This window comes from Seriola lalandi, unplaced genomic scaffold, assembly GCF_002814215.2.
Source record: "Seriola lalandi dorsalis isolate HSWRI2012SDOR001 ecotype SW California unplaced genomic scaffold, Sedor1 jcf7180002054782, whole genome shotgun sequence".
Classification (NCBI taxonomy): domain Eukaryota; kingdom Metazoa; phylum Chordata; class Actinopteri; order Carangiformes; family Carangidae; genus Seriola; species Seriola lalandi.
This window is the reverse complement of record NW_019525335.1, coordinates 1,100,593-1,124,270: the sequence shown is the minus strand read 5'-3', so window position 1 is coordinate 1,124,270 and position 23,678 is coordinate 1,100,593. Positions and strand designations below refer to the sequence as shown.

General features: G+C 39.8%; 3 protein-coding genes and 1 long non-coding RNA gene across 4 annotated transcripts in view; 1 reads left to right on the top strand and 3 right to left on the bottom strand.

Moving 5' to 3' along the window:
- sh3bp5b (SH3-domain binding protein 5b (BTK-associated)) overlaps positions 1 to 1,713 on the bottom strand; it is a 35,380-nt gene extending 33,667 nt beyond the window's left edge. Inside the window, exon 1 of the mRNA XM_023425471.2 lies at positions 1,313 to 1,713. Within this exon, the coding sequence (XP_023281239.1) occupies positions 1,313 to 1,390 (78 nt within the window). The 5' untranslated portion in view covers positions 1,391 to 1,713. The remainder of the gene's footprint in view (positions 1 to 1,312) is intronic.
- A 1,731-nt stretch (positions 1,714 to 3,444) lies between these two features.
- LOC147817999 (uncharacterized) lies at positions 3,445 to 8,546 on the bottom strand. The gene is made up of 4 exons (XR_015438411.1): positions 8,413 to 8,546; positions 5,774 to 6,485; positions 5,468 to 5,695; positions 3,445 to 5,380 (listed from the first exon to the last, which is right to left on the bottom strand). It is a non-coding gene; the product is annotated as an uncharacterized LOC147817999 (long non-coding RNA).
- Positions 8,547 to 15,593: 7,047 nt separating this feature from the next.
- LOC147817998 (killer cell lectin-like receptor subfamily B member 1B allele A) lies at positions 15,594 to 18,338 on the bottom strand. Its single transcript, XM_087179091.1, has 5 exons — positions 18,256 to 18,338; positions 17,533 to 17,850; positions 17,064 to 17,218; positions 16,683 to 16,780; positions 15,594 to 16,050 (listed from the first exon to the last, which is right to left on the bottom strand). The coding sequence occupies exons 1-5, from the start codon at positions 18,335 to 18,337 to the stop codon at positions 15,900 to 15,902; spliced, it is 804 nt and encodes a 267-aa protein (XP_087035217.1). The 5' UTR covers position 18,338; the 3' UTR covers positions 15,594 to 15,899.
- Positions 18,339 to 20,798: 2,460 nt separating this feature from the next.
- On the top strand, positions 20,799 to 23,119 carry LOC147817997 (uncharacterized). Its single transcript, XM_087179098.1, has 3 exons — positions 20,799 to 20,964; positions 22,227 to 22,560; positions 22,965 to 23,119. The coding sequence occupies exons 1-3, from the start codon at positions 20,895 to 20,897 to the stop codon at positions 22,975 to 22,977; spliced, it is 417 nt and encodes a 138-aa protein (XP_087035224.1). The 5' UTR covers positions 20,799 to 20,894; the 3' UTR covers positions 22,978 to 23,119.
- Positions 23,120 to 23,678: the final 559 nt, after the last annotated feature.

The following is a 23,678-nucleotide window of genomic DNA, read 5'->3' as shown; positions in this document are numbered from 1 at the left end:
TCACATCTTCAAAATGTGTTGTTCTGTTCAACCAAAAGTCCAAATCCCCAAAAATATTCAGTTTCCTATGATATGACAAAGAAAAACCAGACAGTCCTCTTGACTGAGAGGCTGGAATCAGAGAACCTTTGATCCTTGTTCAACATTTTTGCTTGATAAATCACTTAAACTAATAATCAATAAGCAAAATAGCTGCAGGTTATTTTTCTGTGTGAAAAACAATCGACTGAAAAACACTTGTTGATTAAACGGGTGATAACAGGTGGACAAATACAACCAGCGACGATGGTCTTTTAAAAAGGGCAACATGATAGACATCAGCAAAGCTAATTCACAGATAAAGGAAACGATGGAAATGATTATTACTTTGCAGAATCTGGGCGACACCGTGACGTCTGGTTTTAACACTAACTCAATTTAGCATTAACCTTTTATGGCCGACATGAATATTCATGATGCAGGTTAAAAGCAATCACACTGGTGGCCACTGTATGATAAAACTTCTCTATACTGCACATCATGCATAATCGAAAATGACTGTAACTATTTTGCTGATTAATCATTTTTGAAGCAAAAGAACCAAAATTTCTCCAGCTTTTGTTTTGTTGTTGTATTTGTCTTTTGCTTGTTTGGGGTTTTTTTATGTTATGTGATAATAAACTGATCATTTCTGGGGTTTGGACTCTTGACTGGACAAAGAAAACTTTTCTGAAGACATCAGGAAATTATAACAATCAATCATTTTTCACCACTTCCTGACCTTTTCTAGAACCAACGATGAATTGATTAACGGAGAAAATAATCTTCACCTATGAAAACATTTAATTATGAGCCCTTTTTACAATGAATACTGCCTTGTTCATTATATTAATTATGTCTTTTTCATGCCGTACTCATTTTTAAAAAAAATCTTTTTCACAGTTTTCTTTTATATTGGAGAAAGACTAACTTTAATTTGTGTTAAGTGAACAAAAATATGTACATTTCTTACTTCATGAGCTCATAATTTACCCTCTTTTTGAGCTGCATCACCATGAACTGGATTGTGTTTCCAACAGATTTGCATTATCAGTTCAACCAGATATTGTCATATCACGTGAATCAGCTTCAAACAGTCACATCTGTATGAATTATTAAAAACATAACATTTAAACTGAACTCGTATATAAATAAAGACACAGCGGGGTCATGCAGGAGATGCAGAGGCTGCATCGTACTTTGCTCCCTGCTGTTGGCTGCAGACGCGTTGGCCGCTCTACAATGAAAACGTTATCGATTAAAGAGCCACAAATCGATACCGTGGATCTGTTACCTGGACTCTGGGGTCCACCTCCTCGTCTTCGTACTCCGTCTCGTCGTCCGACCTGTGTTCCCTCTCTGACTGATCCATGGTGGAGATGGAGGACTGATGTCACCGCCGAACAAAAGACAAGACTAACCTACAGACACCACAGGCGGAGCGGGCTCATCTGTCTCCGCCGGTCACCGCACGTTGAATTCACGGAGCAGTAGCCTACTTGTTGTGTCTCCACCTTAAATTATTTTACGTTTTGTTTTTTGTTTTTTTTGTTTGTTTTTTCTAGAGGACGAGTCTGTGGAAGAAGAACATCCTGGTTTGTATCCGTACACCGAGCCGGGCCGAGCTGTGGCGTCTCTCCCCGCTCCGCTCTCCCTTCGCTCTGAGCCCCGATGCTGAAATGACCCGAGCTCTGCCTCAGACCGGGAACGCCCCTTTCTGCGAGGCTGTGGGCAGTATGAGAGGTGATTAGTGCCATGTAGCGGTGAACCGTCATAATGAATGACTTTGGTTTTTTTCAGCATCTTGTTGAAGGAATTAAACGTTGAAAATGAAGGGAAACAATCGTAAAGTCTGAAATAAGAGACACAGTAAAATACATAAAAGGAATTATGAACAATAATAGGAAATAAATACAAAATATAAATAAGAGTGATGAAACAAAAATAATAAACAAGAGTATTTCAATACTATACCAAACTATATATATAGGGGTACCATTAAAGAAATCAAAGATATTAGAGCGAAAATATTTAAGGCTTTACTAGTTTCTACTGTTATTTAAAAATTAATACAATTATATTAATTATATTAATAATAACTAATTTGAAAAATAAAGCATTTGAAAAAAAGGAAGGAAAAGGTTGATTGACAACAAGGCAGATTAGGAACATTTAAATGTCCCATATAGTCTAAAAGTAGATGTCCTTGTGTTGTTTGATTATAAAGCACATCTAGGTTCTATATTAATACTGTGAAAGTATCAAAGACAGAAATGCACACAGCCTGTATTCAGAAACTGAGCCTTAAAACCAGCCGTTAGGACTGCTGGAACTTTGTGATGTCACAACGATGCAGTCACTGCCTCCAGCCACGGCCTCAGTTCTTCATGACATTCAACAAGATGTCGAAAATTTTTCTGCAGGTTTATCAGCTGCACATTCATCTCCTGGTCCTACCCAAATGGCAAACTGCCATGATGTCACCCATTGGTTTGTGAGCTGCTGTTTTGAAGCCTCAAGTTTGGCTTAATGGACGTCGCCATCTTGGTTTTTTGGAGCCAGAAGAAACCATAGTTGGATGAGAGGGTGGAGCAAGGGAGGAGTGAGGGGTGGATCTGACCTGTGTCACCAAGGACGCTAAGTACACCCACCCACATCAGCAACAGGCTCCTGGCTGAGCCGAAGATGCTGCTAACATGGTTAGCTGTAACAACTGTTAAATCAGTCTCATAGGCTAATTGCATACAACCACATTTGACAAATATCATATGTGAGGAGTAACTTGTAATGTTATTGTAGTTGAAGGTTGCATCTGCGCTAACTTTAAACTGTAAAACCACAGTGTAAAATGTATTCTAACCTTGTGTTTTAAATTGGTTCTGCAGAATATGAACAGACTTCAGAACAGCTCCTCCCTCAGACTGTGAGTCTGCTTCATGTAAATTGTGTCACACAAGAAGACTGATGATGAATAACGGCTCCTGGACTTTTTGCACCTTCCCTCCATCACTTATGGACGGCTGCAACAGCTTCCAGTCAACCTGTCAGACTGTTGCACTGTCCTCACTGAGCTATGAAGTATTATTTTTACATTTCTACTATAATTTATACTTGTTACTAAATAAGATTTATCCACCTCTTTATTATGCAAACTTTTATTTTTAATTTGTCAGTTAGTTGATTGTAAATTGCAAACATGATTTAATCCGTCCATTCATTACATTCATTTGTACACGTCTCCAGTTGATTGTAAATTGTTGAAATTAATGCAGTTTTAATGTGAAATACATTTTTTTATGAAGCTTTGCTTTGTTGATGGTTTTTATGGAGCGTGTCTGGTATGAATTTTAACAGTAGCAGCAGCACAGTATAGATATCACAACACATTGAATTTTTTCCTGAATCTGTAATTAATCAAATTAATGTTGATTTAATCAACAACAAACATGATAGAAATGTTTAAATGTGTCCGTCCTTCAACAGTGACAATACAGGATCTAGAGATAGATACTAGAGTTTGTGCTTTTCTACTTAGTCTTATGAATTTACCAATTTAAGTAATGAAAACACTAATTCACCAAAGTGACCTGTTAGATTCATCATGAGGCAGATGGTAAATATGAGAAAAACATACTCAGTACAATTTAATCACAGGTTTATTTATTAAACACCTTTTCAATGACAACAATGAAATTCTGAATAAAACTAATGTACATGAGCTGTACTACACTGACAACTGCTTCACAATCTGAACTGTCAATGTTCAGTTCACACTAAAGAGTGTGTGAGGTGAACACATCCGTCTCTGCGGTCACAGCATCACATCTATGAAGAGTCTGGTTCTGGTCCAGGTTGCAGTTCTGGTGGGTCAGTTCCATCTGTTTCCTACTGAACACCGTTTCATGTTAAACTGGTCGATACTTTCACCTGTGAAGGTGGTGACTGTGCTGGAGCTGAACACATTCTGCTCTTCAAATGTTGCTATCATCTATCAACAACAGTAGAAATGAAGTAAAAGGCAAGAAACTGAATCTGTGAACACTGAGTAACGTTCCTGCTGCTTGGTGCGTGAACTTCACTCCTCTCGTTTCAATCTGTACAAAGGATGTTACTTTCAGTTTCATTCATATTGTAGAGACTCATCCTGACACTGACCTCAGCCACTGCAAGTGTCCCTCAGAAAGCCTTTAGAAAGCTGTCACGACTGGCCACAATAACCTCACACTGATGGTTTCACAAACAAATTTGTCCCAACAACCACAGCAAGACATGTATACACACATGTACATGCAATTACAAAAGCTGTTCTCTTCAATAAATCTATATCTATCTATCTAGCTATCCCCATATAGACGATCGCTTCTAAGATTGAACTTTTATGACCTACCTTACCTCTTACCTTTTTGAGACTCTTATTTTGTGCCCAATGGAAACTATTTACAACATTTTTACCAGGGAATCAGTCAATGTCCAGCCTTTGCACTGCGCTCATTTTAACTTTCCATCTTGTCTATCTTGGTGTTGAAGAGTTTTTAAGACCCTTTTTAAAGCCATGGTGAACGCAATTTAAGAATATAATTAAAAGAAGAAAAAAACCGTGAAGTAAAGAACAATGATTCAGTTACCGCCTTTGCCATCTTTGAATATTTAGACTTTTTCGGCCATAGCCACTGTCCACGACCTCCTCAGCAGCAAAAAGACAGACACGGTCCGAGAGCAGCTGCTGAACATAGTGGAGCATTAAGAAGCTAGAGAGACAGATTTCCCTCAGGAGCTGGTGGAGACCAAACACAGAGCTAAAAGAGAGGGAACACTGGACTGAGATCATCAGGTGACACAAACACCACTCCAAATGCAACAAATAAAATATAATAATAATAAATAATGTAAATTAAAAGTTATAAATGGAGATAGAAAAAGTTGTCCTCCAGTCTTTCCACCAACAGTCACAGTGTGACACACCTGCAATGTGATTGAGGTCAGTGCCAATCCTTCTGGGTTGGCCACACTTGTTACAGATGTATGATGTTGGCTGCCGGTGGGTTTTTCCTCCAGGCAGCGGCCCCCGCTCTGCCACAGCAGCTTCGGGCCGCCTTCCTCTTCCTGTAGGCTCTGGTCCTGGGTACAGGTAGTCCAGGCAGAGGAGGTGGCTGAACAGAAGAGGGGAGTGGCACTCGAGCGAGGGGAGGACCAACAGCACTGGATGAGGGGCCATGCTGTTCATCGTTTGGAGGAAGAGGAAGAGGAGGAGGAGGAGGCAGACCCCTGCTGGAGGGCCCAGGCTGCTCCTCTGGGACATTGAAGTTAAAGGGCTGTCCTTGTCCAACCTGTACCAATGATAGACCCTTTGTCTGGCCAGCACCTGGACACAAAGACAAACGCAGACTGTTAAAGATGAATCACAGTACAGATTACAACACACCAACACAGCTTTATGACAAACTCTTACCACTGAGTCCTCAATTCAATTCAAAGAGCTGGATGTTGGTCTGAGCCATCAACCTCGGGCTGGCCAGCACTGCCTCTCTGATGGCCACACAATCCTTGAGAATGAATGACCAGCGAGTCCTCAGGGTCCCTCTGGACCACGTGGCCACCGGATGAAGTCGGCAGAGGTGGTTGCAAACGGCTAACACTGGCCTAGTTTGCAGGGCCCGAATTCAGTCCAAGAAGACAGCTGAAAGATAATCATAGTGTGCGTTAATATAGATCTGATATTCATTAGAGAATCAGTGATATCTGAAGTGAATCTCACCTCTGGAGACTCTCTTTCCCAGGACAGGAGGTGTTCTTCCCTGTTGCTGTCTTGAACTGTCACCTGTGCTGCCTCTCCTGGTATCTGGGAGGGAAGACAACTCTCTGTTTCTCTGCTCTGTCTGTAAGGTGTTGCCAAGAGCTTGGAAGTACTTGGCACTGGCTTGAGGAAAAGGTTTTGGATCAAAAATGAATTTTAAGTTTCCATGAAATGATAATACACAATACACTCAATCACAAGCTATGAGACACACGCATGTATCTGGGATGAAGAGGTGAAGGTGGAAACCGGAAGGCTGACCCCACCCCTTTGTCAGTCTACCAGTCTCTGTGTACAGCTGCACCTGCTGGGTCCTGAGTGCAGCTGAGGTGACACCTCTGTGTCTCCATATGTCCTAGATGTGGAGAGAATCCAGCAAAGGGACGTCCAGGGTGACATGGAGATCCTGGATGAGGAGGACCGTCTCCTCCGCCCCGTGTGTCCTCCTCCAACAGTGGAGCCTCCACTCCTCCCAGGAGATCCTCAGGATCACCTTGGCAACAGTCAGGCCGAGCATCCTGTGCTTCCCCTCCAACTAGGACCACTATGCCTCGATGAGACGGCAGGCACCTCCGGTGTCATCAATCCTGCCGCCATCCTGGAAAGCCAATACACCAACATTGGTAACCCAGGCAGCCATTTCAGAAGCAGCACCAGCGAGCCTCTTTGTCACCTGGAGGGGGAGTGAGACAGAGAATGGTTTCAAATGCTAATGTTAATGTTCGTGTGAGAATTTAGTACACACACAGTAGTGGTGTGAGATCAGCTATAAGAACATAAACTCTGCCTGAATTACACCTCATCCTAGAGAAACTCCCTGGTGTTTCTATGTGCAGCTCTAGGTACTGTACATGTACACGTTCATTGCTGCCATTATCATTTATTGCAATTATAATATATAATTGTTAGCATTATAATTGTTAGCAATACTAATTGTGATTATAAAAGTAAATTATATATTTTTTTATTATTGTCATTATTATTGTTATATACAATCACAAACAAAATGTCACTTTATATACTTTCTCGCTTGTTTATCGTGCTTCATGGTCAAAATGTCTTGTGTCACCTTCTATTTGTAAAGATAAAAAAAAAATGCTAATGCTAGCTATCCCCCCACATGTTATTTTGCATTCTTATGAAATTGTTAAATTCATTCATCAATGAACAACACCAGCAAGCTAGCTGCTAATGCTAGCAAGCCCCCCGTGTCACCTCTTGGTCCCTGTCATGCTAATGATAGCAAGCTAGCCCCCGACTTGTCATTTTGCAATCTTAAAATGAAATCGTTAAAATCAATGAAAAATGCCAACAAGCGTCTATATGCTGTACATGCACACGTACATTGCCACCATTATCATTTATTTATTGTATATCATTGTTAGCATTATAATTGTAACCAGTCATTGTAGAAAAGAAGCTAATGCTAGCAATCTAGCCCCACCCCCTGTTTTTGTCCATGTTTTTTTCACCATTAAAAAGAGAGAAAATAAATTAATGCTAATGCTAGCTGCCAATGCTAGCAAGCTAGCCCCGCCCCCTCTTCTGTTCTGTCCATGTTTTTTCATCAGTAAAGTTTAAATATTAAAAAAAAAAAAAAAATGCTAACGAAATCGGCGGCTAGCTCGTGGACGACTTAGCCCCCGATTTAGCACCCTGGTTCAAATTAGGCTCAAAATGATTTTGAGCTTATAAAGTGATGTTTACAAATAATTCCAATATTTGTAGTTGGAAATCAAACTTTGTAAACCTGCAAAATAAATCTGCATGAAAAATTCAAGTTTGCATATATGAAACAATTGCTCTTGTCACAAAGAGATTTGTATTTGTTAAGACAGTGTGAATCAAAACTGGACAAATGATCAGTGGTGAGGTTCAACAAAGACACAGGGAAAGAAGAAATGCTTTTGTAGACATCTGTGTACAGAGATAAAGAGCAGAAACATGCAACAATCAGTGTGTGACACTGACAAGTACAAAGTTTGATCCTCGTCACTTCAGTGTCACTGTGGGAACTTTTGACCAGAGTTTTACACTTTTCTTCTCTGTTTCATGACACAGATGTTGACAAATCCATTTCTTCTTTTACAGTGTTTTTGTTCAACATCAACACTGATCATTTGTGGAGTTTTGATTCAGACTTTCAACAAATACAAATGTCTGACACAAGCGCAATTGTTTCACATACGCAAACTTGAATTTCTCAAGCAGATTTATTTTACAGGTTTTACAGTATATAAATCTATGCTTACCCTTATACTTAATAACTAACATTAACGCTGCGCATTACACTGACGCAGATCACTTAAACTGGGTCACATGTGGAGAAACATAAACCAAACGTCGTTAGATTAACGTCGATTAAATTTACCTTTTTATTGAGCTTTGAATGAACACCTCCACGGGCTAACCCAGGTTGACACAGGTTATCAGCCCAGCGGGGCCAGGTATCGTTAGCATAACAATCGCTAAGTTATCAGCTAGCGTCAGCACTAGCTGGCTAGCTTGGTTAGCAAGGTGCATCTCACATGAACTGTGATATTAACAGGGATGCTAATTTTGGCTAGCAAAGAAATAGGCTTAAAACAAAATGTGCTTACCGGAATTAATTGAACCGCCAACTCCTCTGAGTGTCTTTTAGAACAACTGAACGCCGAACAAGACACTTTCAGGAAAACAACATGTTGGAGCTAACTTTGATGAACTGAAAACACAGTGACAACTCAAATGTCCGACACATCGCTCTGACGTCATATCCGGATTAAAAGGCAGGCCTCCTGTGTGTCAATCACGCGGTAGCCACGCCCTAAAACCAGTCTGCTTTAACGTCTATTATATTTTAATAGGACCATAATTTTATGAATGAACATCATGTTGTATTGAAGAAAACTTCAAACTAGCGATTCAGATCATAAACACATAACGAAAACGTTTATAGAGGTAACAAATCAAGTGACAAGTATGGTCATTTTCTCATAGACTTCGATATAATCAGACTTCTTTTTGCAACCAGTGGAGTCACCCCCTGGTTGTCATTCAATAGAATGCAAGTTTAAGGCACTTCCGCATTGACTTCATTTTCCAGACCCAGAGTCAACGTCCATTTTTATATACAGTCTATGGGTCCCAAAGGTGTTCTACTGAAGTCAGTTGTGGAGCATTAGCCTGCTGGAAGTAGCCATTAGCAGATGGTGAACTGTAGCCATGAAGGGATGAACATGGTCAGCAACAATACTCAGATAGACTGTGGCACTCAAACTGTGATTGATTGGTATTAAAGGGCCCAAAGTGAGTCAAGAAATCATTCCCTACACCATTACACCAGCACCACCACCAGCCTGGACTATTGATACAAGGCAAGCCCTGGGTCTGTCTTTGTGTTCACTCATTACTCTGGCAGCAACAGATGTTTCCCAGAATAATTTCTAGTTTAACAAAACCTCGTCTGTTCTCCTTAAAATGCTTAAAGAGTAAGAGTTGACCCTGTTGACTCTGACCATTTGGCTTGTAAACCCTGCTCCCTGTCCTGTTTTAATACTATACAACTGAACATATTTATAATTTTTGCCAACAAAATCAGGGACATCAAATCTAAAACCACGCCAATGTTGGACTGCGTCATCAGCAAAAAGCAGTTCCACAATCTTGGCAAATAAGATTGAAACTATTTGCATCACAGACACCAGATTTCCAATGTTGACAGACAGACTTTCAGCCTCAGTGAATGCACTGGAATTTGGATCCTGCAGTGTATACAACAGACTTTCAGAACAAACCAAATTCAATTTCAAACTGAATATACCGAAGCCCTGCTGTGAGATGGGACACAGTTCATCCATATCACTCAACACATTTCAGACACATAGAAGGACGTAGCGTTACTGCAGAGAGAGAGACTTTCTATTGACACACTGGCATCACCCCTCACATCTTTTGTTTTCATTCCCCCTGCTCACCAGAGGAGAAAGTACTGAGAGCACAGAGACTGAAAACACAGAGGCCTGGGGTGACATTATACAGGTTACATAATCAGCGCAGCGTGCCTGCTTACCCCAAGGATGGAGGCTTGATGGAGCGGCTCAGACACAAACAGTTTAGATGGGTAAGCACTAAGGAGGGAGAAGACAATCAGCTGAGCATGAATAAAAAGCCTTAAATTACTTTCTCAGCAGCTCTGCAATCAGTTTTCTACAGCTTTACCTGATGAACATGTAAGAATAAAGATGGAAACAGCTATCTGAGTGAAGGAATGAAAATAAAACAACAACCTGAAGGTGTACAAAACAGCATAAGAACATGTTATTCCTGTGCCCAAGGACAGTTAGCCCTCATGTCACTTCACTTTTTTGGGGTCAAAATGAAAATACAAACTGTCCTCTCATCAAGGCAGGTCATCAGTTAGGATGTCACTTCCTGTCACTGAGGCAGCGGCTTATTGTACTGGTCCGTCTACAAAACTATGTTTTATATCAATACAACTCAATGGAAACTATCAGAGGTAAGATTTAAAGAATTTTAAATGTATTACAACAAGTGATAAGATGCTAAGAGACAGGAGTCTGGTTGTTATTCTGATCCCAGTTCCCAGCAGAGATGCAACCAGCTGTGGGTATCAGTGCAGTGGGGTTAGGACTAATACAAAGATCCACTGTGACATGCAGTGTTTAGTGTTGTTGGAAATTTGGGGAAACAGCAGTGAAAATGCCTTGTGTTTAGCCCCTTCCTGTTGATCGTCCTTTGGGACGCGGAAATAAGAAAAGATGATCAACTTTGATTAGAAAATTGGCAATACTTGCAACGCTTGAAGCATGCACAACCAGCTATTCAGAGCCATCACTGACCAGTGGTTAAGCCCCTCAACGTACCTGCCGAGGGCAGATTAAGCCCTGTTCATAGTAACACTGAAGGTGTAGACACAGATATGCTGACATGTTAGTTCCTCCACCTTCCTCCTGGCTCTGCAGGGCTGCAGCCTGACGTCCCTGCTGAAACAGACCACTGACACCCTGTCGAGCCTGAAGGATATCCACAGTCTTGTCAGCATGTTCCCTGTCTCCTTGGGCTGCAGGTGATTTGTCTGAATAACAGGAAATGTCAAACCCTTTTTAAAAGAGGAAGAAACAGACTGCAGTGTCCTCTCCCTGCTCTTAAACCTCGGTCACAACTCTGACACACTGACCTCTGCGCGAGTGTGTGTGTCTATTACGTTACTGTCATTATGATATATTGCTACTTCCATGCTGGAGAATCTGTCTCCAGGAAGTCATTTGGCACTGAAATGTAGACAGTATATTTGGGATAGACTACTGGGAACGTAATCAATCTTAAACCATCATTTTTAAATATAAAAATATGAATAAAAAGTATAAAGGATTAATATGACACTGTATGGAGTTAAGTTTCAGATTCCAGTTCATGAACGCTTTCAGTCTGGTGGACTTTTTCCAAGACAAATACTGAGCTACAAAGGATGGGGTGCTTTGCACATTTTTCTTTTTGAATAAAGCTAATGTCAGCAGGAGATTGCACTGAAACAGAATATGCATGCTTGAATTCATCAGTTGTACTAGCTCCAAGTGAAGTGAACGGAAAACAAATAGTCAAAGGACACAAGTGCATGTGTTGAAAGTGCTGAAACACGAAAATACTTTTAACATCACCTAACTGGTCTGACATTGTTACTTCAGGGTCTTTAGATTAGAAATTTGTTGAATGACAAACAAACAAGCAAGATTCAGCCTGTTTTCATGGTTTAATTCGTTCCTGAATTAAGCATTTGTAGACCACGGATTCAAATAGTATCGCTGCACTGATAGTGGAGGCCAATATATAGAAGATGTAATATATAATAGGCTAAAACACACTCAGGTGAGTTGGAGAAAGCTAGCTGCTAACCACTTAATTGTTTAAAATTGATATGTTTGTAATTTCAGAATAACAGAGTTAATCCCCAAAGCATGTTGCTTCATTTTTCAAATTTTTTATAAAGATAAAGATTATAAAGATTTTTTTAATAAAGAGAGATAAAAGAATGAGAGATTCCACTGAGTTACAGGTGCTAGTGGAGCTACAGCTATCTTGAAAGTGACATTAGAACTACTTGAGTAGCCATTTTAGCTAACAAGTTAGCAAACAATTACCTTCTTACACATTCAGCAAACATTAGCATTCATCAGGACAATCTCTCCTGAGCAAACTCCTGCTAAAAGTATGTGTCTCTTTAGCTGGTAGTTGTTCCATGAGCGAGTTGCTAACTGTCCGCCACTTGGTGATGGGCAGTTGGTAGTTAGCCCTAATGCTAACCTGGTAATCAGACCAGATCAACAGCCTAAAAGAGACACTCTTGTCATGTTGTAGCTCATATAAAATGAGCTGAATCAAATGTACCAGTGTTAACGCTGGATTTTATTTTGATGTAACTGCCAGAGATGATGCATTTACAGCCATTCTGAGAACTATTTGTGGAAACATCCATCAGAAATTCCCAATTCGTCTCTGACTCTGATTTACAACTTGGCTGCTTGTAATTATATGACTTGAACACAGCATTAACCCGACACTAACCCTGAGCCTGACAGCAAACATGCACAAAAACGAGTCATTTAGTCAGTCATTTGTATATGACTTAAATAAGGCATAAACATATTTCATAAAGCATTCATTCATCTTTAATTGATGCAAAAAACAGAAATGTTAGAGATTATAAAAAATAAATAAAAGAAAATCAATTTGAATTAGCCTCTGACATTTGTACAACAGAATAAGTTCTTTCTAATCATGTCTCTGTTGTGCAATTTTCCAAGTATTCGAAATATTCCAGCCCTCATGTGGACTTGCCGGGACAGGACGTTGTCAGCAGATTCCTAATCTCAAAATTGAGAACATGGAGTTAAGTTTTGTCTTGATAAAGGAGACACTTTTTGATTCTGAGATCATTTCGGTACCCAGCATTCACTCTGCTATCTCCTCACTTGATTTGCCTCTATGCACTGATGTTTGCTTTGTAACGTCAGAGATCTAAGAAATACATCTTACTCCTACTCTTGTCCTTGTGGTCAGTAACTCTGGATAACAGTGTCAGCTAAATGGCTAAACTGTGAATGTAACTCAATGTGTGCCGCTAACAGTGCGCCGTGTGTTGCGAGTACCCGTCAGACAGAGGGTGTATTCACGGAAGAAGTGAAGCAGATAGTATCCGTTTAAATTTACTTAAATTTATATCTCCTGAGGCCACTCGTTGTGAGTGGCTCTGGATGAGAGTGTCAGCTAAATGCCTGAATAGTTGAGAGTGAAAGGTGCCAAATTTGATTGTAGAGGAGGAAAGACACTAAGAATTTAACCCCAAGTATTTGGTGTTTCACAGACAGTCGTAAAAATGTCATCATCCTACACAGCCAGCTTCTTTCAGTCCTTAATTAATCCCATATCATAGTTTGACAGTTAGGAAATAATCAAGTTAAAGCAAAATAAATTTTGGTATAATTCTTCGTTAGATTGGATTAATTCTTCAGTTTAATTTACTAAACGAGAACAATATTTCTCAAACATCTACCGGCCAGATTGCCATGAAATTCTGTGAGAACATTCATGATCCTCAGATGATGACTCTTAATGATTTTAATGATTAATGACTGCGTTTTGGTGCCAGCATGATGTCAAAACTTCCACTTGTACACAAAGAAGCCAAAATATGAGTCATAGATCGACATGAAAATCGGTCCATGTCAACTTTGCACCCAATATTTCCAACACCTCCTTTACATAAACAGTGTCACAGTTTGTTTGTCACTGTCGTCAAAAATGAGCCACTGTTGTCAGGACATGCCCAACACAAAGCAGTCTGTTTTACAACTTGATTAAAAGATCAATTTAGTGATATTCTACATTTTTCTTGTTGTCAAAAAAATCCAATGAGAAGACCGAAACCAACAATGAATGTACTATCAGCGCTGTGTTTGTGTATCAAAGCCTGATATATCTCATTCCTCTGTGCTATTAAAAACACATCAGTGAGCCACACTGTCACACTGGGTGACATGTTCCTTCATCACCATGAACACACTGAGTCCCGCACACACACACCATCCTGCCGCCCCAAATACTTACTAGAGCACTAAATGTTGATTAATCCGCAACTGAAAATAGCCGTCAACAGATTCTACTGTTTTACTGGTAAGAGAAACATTGTGGTAACGGCTGATAGAAACCAATGTTGATGTTGACAGGATTTCACAGCATAGAGCGGGGATGACAACTGCAATGTGTACCACAGATTTTGGGGTATGATAATTATGGCGTGCACCGCTCAGGATGTGACATAACAGCATTGAGTCAGGGGTACATGAGCGAGACCTTGATGTGAGGCTGGGCACATGACCTCCTTGAACCTTTCTCTTTGACTTCCTCTCTGCTTCCTGACGACAGGATGAGGAATTGGGACGTGCTGTTCTTTTTCAGGGACAGCTCACGAACTCAGGATGCAACGATGCTCCAGTACTACACTCAAGAGAGACAAACAGCACATCGAGAAGCTTACTGCCTCACAGGTTTGGCAAATTAAGGAGGTTAGAGGTCATAGCACCCTGTCAATACCCCTGTATCCCCACCCAGTCATAGTCATGCCTATTTCAAAGAGAAGACATTGTTCCAACATTGCGTACTTGGAGTTTGACAGGAGATCAAGGGGACGAGTATCACGATACATCAGTTTGTCCTGGTTTTCATGATGAGAGAACCTGATTAGTTCAATGATGCTATTGGATTAATCCAAGCACTGTAAAATGATTCAACACTAAGCACCAACCTTATAATAAGTGTCTACAAATAATAATCACTGCTTTTAGGTGACTTCTGAATATTTACCAAAGTGTGCTTGTTTGTTTATGTGTAATGTTTTTTATTGATAAATGTATTTACATTTTTCTTTATTGTCTTGTATACTGTGTACACATTACTGGACAACAAGAATCGCTGTCTACTTACTTTGTTTCCTTGTTTTTTGTACGTAACCTTCGTCTTGAGGGGTCCTCATGGACTAAAGTAAAGGTCTGAAAAAAGTTTAAAATGTTTGTGTTACTTGGAATATTTCACAGTTCTCTCTGTCAGTGTTGGTCTTTGGCTATTTGTTATGGAAGTGCAACATCAGACAGTTACTTGTTCGTGAGGACTACGTTTTTAAAAAGCTATACAATGAAATAACCAGTAGCCTTTGCTCGAAGTTGCCTGACTGGGTTGCTGATCAACACAAACTTTAACTTAGCAACTACTTTGCCTGCTCGGCTCAGCAATTATTTGTTTTTATTCTTCCTGATAGCAAACAGTGAAACTTTTTGTAGTAGATGGATGCCGATGTGATACTGCTGTTGTAAAGCCTCCTGTCTCCTGAGAGAAATGGAGAAGAAGTAAAACTTAAAAAGTTTAAGATGTTACAGGGTTTTCACCCGACACAGGCAGTATACTTCAAATTCAAAGCCAACTTTATTGCCATGTTTCCACAGAAGTTGAACATAGAAGATGCATAGTAAACTGAATGCTTGCTGCAAAGCATTTCCAAATTCCTGTCTTCATTATCATAGACATACCAACCACTGACATGAAGAGTACGAGGTACAAAACATTTAAAATAACATCCTCTACCACCCTCTAGTGGCCACCAGGTGTTGGTACATTATTTGCACAAAGTCCATGTCCAACATGTGAAGGGTTTCACTGCATTTTATTGACTCTTCTGAGCATTGGAGATAAATTAATTTCATGAATGTAAAACATTGACTGAATTAAATATGAATACTGCAAGTCAGTGGTATTGCTGTCTAAAGCCAAGCACCGAAGAGGCCTTTAATAACTATTAAAACACATTAAAGATTGAAGTTTATCTCTGAATACAATTTAATACGATTTTAATATAAACAAACTAGTGGTAAGATTTTTTGTTTTACTCTTTACTCTCTTCACACAAAGCAGAAAACACTTACACTGACACATCGATATAAATGTGTCAGAATAATGAAGCCATTAAAATAAACAATGACAATGAATAGAGATATACGTATATACAGAGACGTTTGTTATGAAAGCCCTATAGAGGTCAGATAATGGCTGGCTCCTTCTCACACATCCAGTGGTGATGTTCTTTGCAGTTGCGGATGAACCAGGTCTCTGAGCACAAATCGCTTCCGTCAACATTTGCACACCTGCAATTCCTGGGGCTCCAACAGTCCAGCTGCACATTCGAGGGACTAGAAAAACAGCATGAAACACTGTTTTATTGGACTTGGTGAGGGTGGAACAGTGTGTGTGTGTGTGTGTATATATACAGTATATATTTATATAATATTTATATATGTGTTAGCCTGTCCAGGGTGTGTCCTGCCATCGCTCAGTGCATGATGTTATCGGTTAAGCAGATCTTAATGATGCTGCACAGGATAAGCAGGTATAGAAAATGGTTGGATGAAGGGGTTTGATGAAACCTTGTGGTACATCACTAGTCTTAGTTTAAAAAAAAAAAAAGCAAAGAATTTTTTTGGGAGGGTTTACCAAACAGCCGAATGGTTAGGGAAAATGCCCTTAGCAGCAACTCCCGGCCGGCCGGACAGTTTGCTGCATGTCATTCCCCTACATTTCCTGGTCTTTCTGCTCTCTAATAAAGACATAAGACAGATTGTCAGTTGGGTGGACAAATGTCTTTACTCTAAGTCCTTTCAGGCACCCATCCATGCTTTTATATACCTGTCTTTCCTGTGCCCCTTCAGGCTACCTGTGATCCCCAGACATCCACGTTCCCAACCCCAGAATCACCCAGTAAGCATTGATTAACAGGTCAAAAGTTGTCTGGATGAAACAGCGCATTGCCTTTTGTAAGTCTTACTGAGGAGGCAGCGGGTATTCATCCATCCACGTCCATCTCGAATGTCGACATCTCAAGCCCATCCACATTTTGACAGCTCCAAAACTACGGACGACTTTCTGTTGGGAAGGGATTGTAGGTGAAACGGTTTATCCGATGTGGTTAGTGAGGTCAACAATAAATAAAGAAGTGGCACGTCACAGTTGAATTCAGACCGGAAAAACAGGACCAGACAGGACAGGTTGGATGGGGCAAGAGGGTACTAGACCAGATGATATTTATCCTTAGGCTGAGGTTAGAAAAGGCAGACATGTACTTAATCTGCTAACTTCTTCAACAGTGCATACATGGCTGTTGGGATAATACAGTATATTAGATTTGCATAAGAAAAATTAGAAATACCTCTTCTATGTCATCGTTCAAAATCACCAAATAAGCTCCTTTACTCTCACAGTCTTGTCTGGCATTTTGCCAGGTGTCTCTCACAGAGGAAAGCTGGTAGCAGCTGGATTTGTATGTCCACCATCCCTGGGGACATCTTGGGACGCTACTTTTTTCTAAGGAACAGGCACAAGACAGGACACATCAGGATAAGACGGGACAGTACAGAAGAAGACAGAATGGGACAAGACAAGTGAAGAAGAACAGGGCAGGAGAAAAAAAGACCAGTGATAGGACGATACATGACTGAACAACAATCCCCTTGGTACCATGAGTTTCTGTACTAATGGTAATCGATCCAGTAGTTATTAACGGTTAGGGTTTAGGGTTAGTGGTGGACTGACTGACTGTGACCGAGACATCCTTAGAGCCATGGTGCTGGAATGGCTAAAGACAAATGAATTCATAAAGGAAAAAAAAATGCACTCACCCATTAATATTCTTCTCGACTGAAATCTGTCTATCTCAATTTGTTGATGGATGACTTTCTCTTTTAACATGTTAATTTCTTCAGTCAGGTCCCTGTTAGTGACCTGTAGTTTTGCCAGTTTGTTTTTCTCTTGAACCAGTTGGTCTTTATCTTGAAGAAGTTGTTGTTTCTCTTGAACCAGTTGGACTTTATCTTGATTAAGTTGGTCTACAACCTGAAGCAGTTGATCCCTCTCTAAAATCAGGGCTTGGATGTCATCATCTGACTTCGGGATGAAATTGCTAGTCGGGATATTGTCGGAGCTGTTAAAAAACCCAACTAGAAAGGGAAAAACAGATAAGATGTTTGTGGTTTCTGATGTTTAACACTTAAAGGTCTAATTCAGAGAGCCAGGAAGTGATTGGCTGGGCTTTGCATAAACACTGGAAGCAGGGGAAAACAGTTGGGAGTCTCTCCGTATACTACTACAAGCTGCAAGGAGTTGCCACCATTGAATTATTATATTATTATTACATTATCACTGTGATAGATCACCTTCGCTATGGTTTGGACAAAGCCAGTGCTAGCTTGTCTACAGGTAGACAAGGTAAATATATACAGTATATTTAAATTTTGCCGTGCTTTTCAAATGGCTTTTCATCAGCTGGACGGAGGATTCACTTTCTGAAATCTGTAATGTTAGTTTTTGCGGTGGGATGTGGAAGGTGGGGGGCTCACACTCACCAGCCTGCAGCCGAAGACAAACATTGAGAGTGGACTGTACGATGCACAGCAGGCCGAAGCTCACTCCAACCAATATGTACATTTTTGATCCTCCTATAGATAGATTAAAAAAACAAAACATGCATACCGCCCACCATATTTCTATTATCAACATGCGGTTTACTGGTGCACATTTAAGAGGAACGTACACAACAATGACCTAGATGAGGCTGAGGTTTTTGGAAGAGGAGACGCCCTTGAAACTGAGAGGAAGTAGCTGTATATTAAGATTCTTATGAATGTCACAAGTGTTATATTAGAAAAAGTAAATGTATATAAATGTGTATATTCACTTTAGACAGAGGCAGTTTGTGAGGTTCAATAAATATGCTTCCTGAAAATAACTCACAAGTAAGCCAGGGACTCTCCAGCATCACAGTATTTGAGAAGTCTGTTAAACTATTATAGAAATATATTCTAATGCTTTTTCAATATGCACAGAAACACACCTTGATAAAGTATTTTTAAATTAATCTTTAAAACATAACACGAGAACAATATATGCATAAGTTGGACTTCTTAAAGAAAAGAAGTTTGCAAGTTAAAAAATGTACAGGGTCAGAGGTCAAAACCAAAGTGCTGTACGATGAAACGGAAAAGGGTTAAAGCTCAGAAGTAAAAAACAAAAACATTTGAACTTTGAACTCTGAGATGTTCTGACCTGAATGCAAATCCTCTCTCCTCTTCCCTCCATTCTTCTCGTCAAAGATTGGATAATTGGCATAGAGTCCTGTCTCCATTCTTCCTACAGTGACAGTGTTGATGGTTAGAGAAGGCACTACTATGTCTTACGAACTAATTTAGTCACCGACTACTTCTCTGGAGTTCATGCGGGGGTTTCATTTCCTATTTATACTGACCAATTGTGATGCAGACAGATGTGTCACTAACCACAGATTACAAAAAAAAGACACAAATTTGATGACGAGTGTTGAAAATAAGACCAAAAATGGACTATGAGTACCAACTTTTGCTGATTTTAACATTGGGCTGATTTGATTTGTAGCTTTTTATTTGGAAAAAAAAAATCCTCACAGGAAGTCATAATGTGTTTGGTTTATTGGAAACACACAGAATGAGAATGGAGAACTTGACATCCAGCATCAGTAGGTTCACTCAGAATACAAAACCCATTCAATAAACATCATCAACACTACGGATACTGATTTAACCTTTTTTAATATCTGAGTCTTGGCCTGCATAGAACTGACTTACAACTGTCTCACAGGTACATTCAGCAGGCTGCAGGTTCTCCACAAAGGGGAGCTGTTTGCATTCACCTGCTAGGAAGCAGCTGCACAAGATGCTGTCCGTCACTCACTGCATGTGCCCACTTAACAAAAGGACGAGCATCTTCCTGCTTCCCTATAAGTACATCAGCTAAACGTTGTGTCGTCAGCCTCACGTAACTGGAAGTGGCACAGGATTTTCTAGAGTGCGAGTTTCACCAGATATTTTTGTCAGTGATAGAACTTGTTCTAAAACCAGCATCCACACACGCATGTACCCACACTATACCGCTTAATGCCACACTGTCATGCTAAATGATTGATGATTTCACGTCCTGTGGTATTTCAGGTGTTTTCTCTCATAGCTCAGAAGAGAATGGTCAGACTGGTTAGAGCCGATGGACAGGCAATGGTAACTCTGATAACCACTCTTTACAACTGTGGTGAGCAGAAAGCCCCTTGAGGTGGATGAGCTAGTCCAGCACAAGATCACGTCTGGTTTCACTTCCTGTCAGCCAAGAGCAGAAACCTTACGGCTGCAGTGGACACAGACTCACCAATATTCTGGAGTTTGAATCCATGGAGCCAACCTGCCTTGCGTCAACAGTCCAAGCTGGTGGTGGTGGAGTAATGTTTTCTTGTCTCACTTCGGGCTGATCACACGGTCTGAACGCCACAGTCTACCTGAGTATTGTTGCTGACCATGTTCATCCCTTTACGGCCACCATCTTCTAATGGTGAAAATGCTCCATGTCACAAAGCTAAAGTTGTGTCAAACTGGTTTCACCAACACGACAGTTCAGTGAACTTCAGTGGCCTCCCCAGTCTCCAGACCTGAATCCAGTAGAACGCCTTTGAGATGTGGTAGAAGCTGATTGAGAGCAAAGAGACGTGTTCCTAATAAAGTGCTCACTATGTTAATATGTGATATCGTCACAATGTTTTCCTGAATTCAACTTTCTAAATCTAAATAGCACCTAGGGTGAAAATCAGGGTGTAAGCAGTTTAAAAAAATTATTCAATACAGAATTATTGAAACAGTAAATACAGTTCAATAAGAGCCATTTTTAAAATTGCTCATATGTCCTACGACAGTGGACAACTGCTTCAATCAATAAAATTGAATAATTTCAAAAGATCAAAAGAAAGTGGTGAGTTTCTAGCTTTCATTGAGAACGGAAACACACTGACTGTAAAACAGAGCAACGATGTGCATCCTCCGCCCACACATCAGCAGACACACTCATGTTTGCAGTAAATAGGACAGGAGTACATGAAGTGAGGTAATACTGCTTAACCTCTGCCATTTGTAACTCACGCCGTGGTCTCGCGTTCACCTTTAGTGTAAACGTGCAGTGTGTGTCTCACAGAATGGCTTGGCTCACTGGACCCACTGTGGTGTTGCTGCTGACTTTGTGTGTGTCGTCTGCTGAGGACAAAGGTTGGTGAACAGCTTTTGATTTTTGGGTTTCTTTCACATATTTTTTTTGTTCTCTTGATACAACGTACCGTCACTGTCGGGGGGGAAAAACCTTGCGGGGTATTATTAGAAGACACACGTGGCCTGTTTAAGTTCTAATTATACAGTAGACCATAGTATACACAGATGTCAACAACTTTCATCTGAACTAGTTTAGCTTTTTTGAATAAGTTTTGGCTTGTTAGTAAACACTGGCTGAAGGGAAACCAAGTATAAAAAGCCTATAAAGCTTTAGAAAGTTTTTAAAATAACAGAAAATTTCTCACAGGATTTACAGAAGTAAATAATGTTTCCTTGTTATTGGGAGTATTTGATATTTTTATGTTTCTGTCCAAGACTTTTTCTAATCTCAATCCATTTTTTTTTAATTCATTTATAATAGTTGCATGTTATTGTGATGTTTGTGTGTTTATACTGTTAAGTGCTTATGCTTTAATGGACAAACTGTACTCTGTTGAAACAATACGACCAACAGTAGAACTACATGTGATTTAATTACTTTGCTGCACATATATTTGCTGCAAACTGTCTCTGCCAAATAAACACAAAAATAAACAGGAAACAAAAGCATTTTAAACGATGTATTGATAAGCTGAAAACAATTCACGTTAACGTCATGAAACACTTGCGGACAAAGACCTGAGTGCAGCAGCTTGTAGCTACATACAATTATAGTGATCTATTGTGTTTTTTACTGGATGTGAGATGTGACAAGAACAAAACAAAATCACAATTCTTATGATAATAATCAGACTGATTTGCTACTTTTTGTTTTCACTTCATGAGTTACTTTGACATCGTATTTATAATAGCCGTTTGCTGTGTAGGATGAGGATGAAAGGAAACGATGACAGGAAGCTTCTGCTCCTGGCCATGAAGCTACATATAGCGGCATATAGCTTTGCAATATTTGTGTGAATTAAATGAACAAGATTTAAAATGTTAATTAGTAACTTTTAGAAGGGTTGCTACAGTTGTTATCTTAGCTGTTTCCTCCTGCTTCCAGTTTTTATGCTAAGCTAAGCTAACCAGCTAATGTATGTAGATGTATAATTGCCAGATGAATATGTGAGTGGTATCGAGCTTCTCGTCTAACTCTTGGAAAGAAAGTGAATAAGTGTTTTTCTCAAAATGTAAAGTAATTCCTTTAAGCTAGTAAAAGTGAATCAGTGATTTTATAAACAAGGTTGAACTATTTTTTTTTCTTTCCTCTCATTTTTTAGAAGAAATCTTAGAGGTCCTTTACAAACAGAAAGTCATGACTCCTACCAGAGGCGAAACGGTGAAACTATCCTGCGAGGCAAATTATGACTTGGAGAAATGTGGTCTGGTGCAGGTCGTATGGCGTCATATCACCAAAAATGCTGATCTGACTAACCCCAACAAATACCTGACTACAGTGAACGAGACACAGCTTGATGACAACATGAGACGCAGACAGGTGGTGACTGAGATTCTAAACCTGACAATAGAGGACAGTGGTGATTTCCAATGCGAGGCTAAATGTGAAAATGGAAACAGTGCAATGGGACATTTAATCACGATCACTGTCAAAAGGTATGTTCACTCTCAAGATGGAATATTACATTAACTTTTATCATTGTAACTGAGTAGATCTTTGTCTTCTTTTAAGTTAAAGTAGTGTTTTGACCTTATAACTGAAAATGACTCATGAATACAATTTTGTAAACATTGTAAGCAATGCATCTGAAACTGAGCAACAGTAAAATACAGTGGCATCAAAACAATGTGGAATAAATTTGTGCAATTTTAAGCCATGCCAGCAGCTCTGCCTTTGAACAACTCTGGTCCAAACAGGAATATCTCAAGTTACTGAATTCGATGACTTATTTTGTCAACTATTTAAGATCCCCAGAGGATGAATCCTACTTCATTTTCTTTATAGAATTTAATTTAACTTGTCATTCTGATGCCTCTTTCTGCTTTATGTTCTCTTGTAGATCAGCTGACTGAGATGACTCCAACAAGTTGGGAGCACCAAGTTTCACAAAGATTTATTATAAAACAATATTTTTCCTCTTTTTGTATTTTGATGTTTGTTTCATCATCTGTTGTAGCTGCTTCAGTGGCAGCAGATTAAACATCCCCTATATGACTTTGTGTGCCTGCTTTAAGATGTTAGCCTAATGGCTAATGTTAATTAGATGCATGTTGGTGACTCCTCAGCATTCAAAACCCAAGCAGTGCCATTCATTTATTGTTTTTGGAAGACAAATCTGGTCCAGAAATGATTTCATGTTGATAATAGAGGCATAATCGATTTTAAATAGTCCTGAAAGCAGCCATTATCTTACTCTACCACTGTATCTAATGATGTGTAATGGTACAGGCTATCTGTCACTTACATTGGGGGTGGGTGATTTAAATCTGTCAACCAATAACTGTCCTCCAGTAAAGAAAACAAACAAAAACAAGCCCATAGGTCGTTTGTGCAGCAGGTTATTATGATCCACAGTTACGTTTTGTTGCTAGGCAACATCTAGCGACCATAATTACAGCAGAAGCAAAGGGAAAAAGCGCGGTGACACAGTAAAAAGTAAAAAATCTAAGTGGCTGGATTAGTGTGTCTGGGTAACAGTTTCTCAAATGATTTTATCCAGATCTTCGGTATCTAATTTAAATTGGGACAAAGACAGGATTGCCAAAAAAATGAT